The sequence below is a fragment of the Pteropus vampyrus genome, unplaced genomic scaffold (genome assembly GCF_000151845.1).
Source record: "Pteropus vampyrus isolate Shadow unplaced genomic scaffold, Pvam_2.0 Scaffold56, whole genome shotgun sequence".
NCBI lineage: Eukaryota > Metazoa > Chordata > Mammalia > Chiroptera > Pteropodidae > Pteropus > Pteropus vampyrus.
Window position 1 is genome coordinate 4,180,343 of NW_011888837.1, and position 4,253 is coordinate 4,184,595.

A 4,253-nucleotide genomic window follows, 5' to 3' on the forward strand; every position below is an offset into this window, starting at 1 on the left:
TGGTTGCTTATGTAGTCTTCTTTTGATGAGCACGTTGAGATCTTTTAACTTTTAGAACTTTCCTGCTTTTTTGATATTTTTTCCCTTTCTTTTGCTTTTTCTCTTGCTTGACCTACAAGGAGAAGGGGGCGGGGGGAAACAGGGCAATGTTTATCTTATTGTTTTCCTTCCTTATATTATACTTGGACTCTCCAGACTGTAATCCTTCTTTATCCTCAAAACCAGTTTAAAGTTGCTTCACTCTCAGAGGGGCCCCTTTTGATTCTCTGTACTTCACTCACTTTGAGGAGGAGGCAAGAGCCTTTTAACTCGTCTCTTTTGCCCATTCTCCTGGCTTATTACTACCTTCACTCCAACCTTGCTTACAACCCATCTGTCCCAACTGCAACCTTCTGAGGTTGATACTAATATCATCTAGTTTTTACATATGGAGAGACTAAGGCTTGGAGAGGGTGACTTGCCCAAAGTTGCATAGCTAGTATATGGCAGAACCACCAGTCTGTCAAACTCCAGGAACTAAGCTCCCAACTACATATTCTGTGGCTCTCTGCAAACATAAATCCTTAGCATGTCATACAGGATTCTTCCCACTTTGTCCTGGTCTACTTTTTACCTCAATCCTTTCAGTCCCTCCATACAAACTCCAGACACCTTACTTGAGGCTCCCTGAACACAGCAAGCTCTCTCATGATTCTACTTCTTTTCATGCTGTCCTTACCCTCCTGGTGAACTACTTATCCCTTGAGATCCAAATCAAATGCCACCTGATATGAAGACTTTCTTAACACTTTCTTCCTGCCCCTTCCCTCTGGCAAAGTTAATTACTCCTTCTACAATCTTTATGATTCCTGTACATACTTTTACTATATATTTATCATATTGTACTATAATTAATTGTTAGCATATTTTCTACGGCAGGAAGGTACTATATCTTATTACCTTTCTGTCATATTCAATACATATTTATTGTGTTGAATAAGAAAGATAAGCTCCCTACCCTCATGGAACCCACATTCTAGTGGCAGGGGGGAAATAGACAATTGATACTCTATGCAGGAATACAATTATACCTCAAGGTGATGACATTATTCTAGGAATGAAATAGGAGCACAATAATATGGATGAAAAATTTACCCTACATAAGAACTACATAGATTCTTTGTCTTCCAAAGTTAATTTCTAAGAGAAAGAAATTTTTGTTTCTTCTTTTCACCAACCTGTTTCTCCCACTTTTTAATCAATTCTTTCACTTTGGTCGAATCTGGGTTTAGGCATATTTGATCCCCATTCCTCATTGTAGCACTGCCAAGGAAACAGCAACAAGATTTTTTTTTTTAACTTTTAATCATTTAAATTCTTCATCTTATCCCCAGAATGCAATTCCCCAATTAGAATGTATTTGTCCCCACTATAAGCATCTGAAATGTCCAGTCTTTTTCCTGTCTTTTCATTCTCTAAGTGAGTGAAGGGATTTAGATAAATTTCTAGGATAGCACATAACCATAAGTTAAAAATTTCCAACAGGTAAATACAATGGGAGAAGCTTATATCTAAAGATGATATTGGTTCTGTTGTGCTGGAAATAGCTATTTATGTTTAACTGAAGAAGCAAAAGAGAAAAGTTGTTAATAAACCTACTTTTTTGCAGAAACAATGATAATTAGCATCAATTTTGCTAAATTTTCTAATGGAACTACTTAAAATATGATAAAATGTTATCCTAAGACAAGATTAACAGACTAGTTGAATCTTTTAAATTACTTACAGCAGACTCTCCAGGATTAGTTTAAAGATTTTTTCTTTAATTTTTCTATATAACTGAGAAAAAGGGTAGCCATTCTACATATTACCCTTGATTTCAGTTTTGAAAGACTTAAGATATACATATCCTTAAACCTAGCAATTCTAATCTCTAGGAGGGTATCGTTAATAGGGAAGAATTAAAGACATAATACTTCCATAACAGTTTGATTTCAATAGCAAAAAATTGGAAATAATCTATGTTTAAGCATTGATTATATAGATTATGGAATAATTGGTCATATGATGAATATAATTTGGACATTGAAAATGACATTATTAGAAACATATGGTTTATTACAGAAGATTTACTGACACGAGGAAATGTTCATGACATAGTGTTAATGAAAAAGCAGTTTACAAAATAGAATATGACATGATTTTATTTTTATGTATATATATTATATTTATAAATATATGTATATATGTTTTGTGTCTATATATGTACATACAAAGCAAACAAGAGAGATCTAGAAGACAATATATCAAGGAGTTAGCAATATTTGTCACTGGAAGGTAGGATTATAAATAATTTTCTTCTTTTGGGTTATATACATTAAATATTTTCTACAATGAACATGTATTACTTTGATAATATATCATCCTTGGTTCCCAATCTCTACCAGAAATTCTTTTTTTTCTTTTTTTTTAAAAAGAAAAAGTAGACCAGATTTATAGAGAAGCAACAATCCGAATTTTAGATATCTATATGGGCAAGTGTTCCAAGAGTAATAGTTGCACTAAATTTAATGTTTCTGCCAATATGGCACATGCATGTTAGATGAGATTTTACTTACATGATTTCAGTTTTCTCGCAAGAAAGGCTTGGGGCAAATTGTTGAAGGTCCTTTAAGGATTTTAAGTGGATCATTACATCATTGGTGTTGATGCAGGAACAGCGTCCACTCCTCAATATTGGGGCTCCTAAGGGAAAGAGGATGGGTAGCACATACCAGTTTAGGGCAATGTCTCAATTTAGATGATCCATCAAAATGATACACTTGACTTAGGCATGGTTATTATTATCATTTACTGAGTGTCTGTTAATCATTACCACAAACTTTTGAAGTAGGTATTATCTCCATTTTATAGATAAAGAAGCTAAAGTTCAGAGAAGTTAAGTAAAGAACAAAGCCATGCATCTTCTAGGGGGCAGGTGCAGGGGTTTGAGTCCAAAGACATTGCTCTTAGCTACCATATCCTAAAACCTTAGGAAAAGAGATTTTCATATTATTGAACAAATGCCTATCATAGGTCAGACACACACAAATAACTAATTCATGTGTGCTATGTGGACCACAGTTTCTTCAGCAATTCCCAAAGCCATTTATTATCTGACTTTAGTAGAATGGAGTTCATGTTGGTTGGGACAGAAAGCTCTACCTGTAATAATGAATTACCACCACCATCCTCATCCTCCCCACTGCCTTGCTTTTCAATAGTGCTTTAAACTTTTAGAAACTCTTTAAAATACACTATCCTCATTCCTTAATTCTTTCATGCATTCAACATATAGTTACTTAGTGCTTATTTATGCCATACATCGTCTGGTAGGTAGAACTATACAACCCTCATTTTACATATGAAGTCCACTAATTTTCTCAAAGTAAAAAAGGTAGTTAGTAAACAGATTAGGGACAATTTCTCTGATTATTGGATCTTCAATTGGTTAACCGCAGACATATTTATCAAGAAACAATATCAGCATGACAAAAATAACTCAGGAGACAGAGTCTTTTATCTCATTATCATCCAGTTCAACACAACATGCCAGGAATTCACACACCAAGACTAAGAAGATTTATTCTGACTTGGCAGGTCTAAGATATAAACTTTGGATAATCTACCACATCACTGAGAAGCTTTTATAAGTGACGTATGTCACTTTCTGATGCATATAACACAATCACATTTAGTGGGCAAATCAAAAGGCTTTTGTAGCAATTCATATCGCTGACTTTACTAACCTAATGTAACTCAGAACTCCTTACCTTGAACTCTCATCAGAGCCAGGAAGATGATACCCAAAAGGAGAGAAACATTACTTTTCTTCATAGTGATAGAATGGAGTGCTACTGAGTAACTTCTCTATTGGATTTCAAAGCTGAGAAATTCTTTACGGAACATGCTTGTGGGAATCATATTTATTTAGGAAATCCATTTCCCCGTAAACTCTGATTGGCTAGTATTCTTAACTTATTCAACTAAACTGACCACAAACTTAATTGTGCTGGGGGAAACCCTACTCTCAGATCCAAGGGAATTTCTGCATGCTTTATTTCTATTTCACTTAAATGGCTGGTTTATAGTAAGGGATGTGAAACCAGTTTCACTGGCAGTCTTTAGCACACTCACAGCTACTCACCTGGGTGCATAATAAGTTATATAATGGCTATAATAATATCGTACAACAAGGTTTGGAGATGTGGTTTCATGATGAGGAATATCAAAGT

General features: G+C 34.6%; 1 protein-coding gene across 1 annotated transcript; it reads right to left on the minus strand.

The window, feature by feature from the left end:
- On the minus strand, positions 1-3,913 carry CXCL9 (C-X-C motif chemokine ligand 9). The gene is made up of 4 exons (XM_011360556.2): positions 3,792-3,913; positions 2,598-2,724; positions 1,218-1,302; positions 1-112 (listed from the first exon to the last, which is right to left on the minus strand). The coding sequence occupies exons 1-4, from the start codon at positions 3,853-3,855 to the stop codon at positions 8-10; spliced, it is 381 nt and encodes a 126-aa protein (XP_011358858.1). The 5' UTR covers positions 3,856-3,913; the 3' UTR covers positions 1-7.
- Between the last annotated feature and the right edge of the window lie 340 nt (positions 3,914-4,253).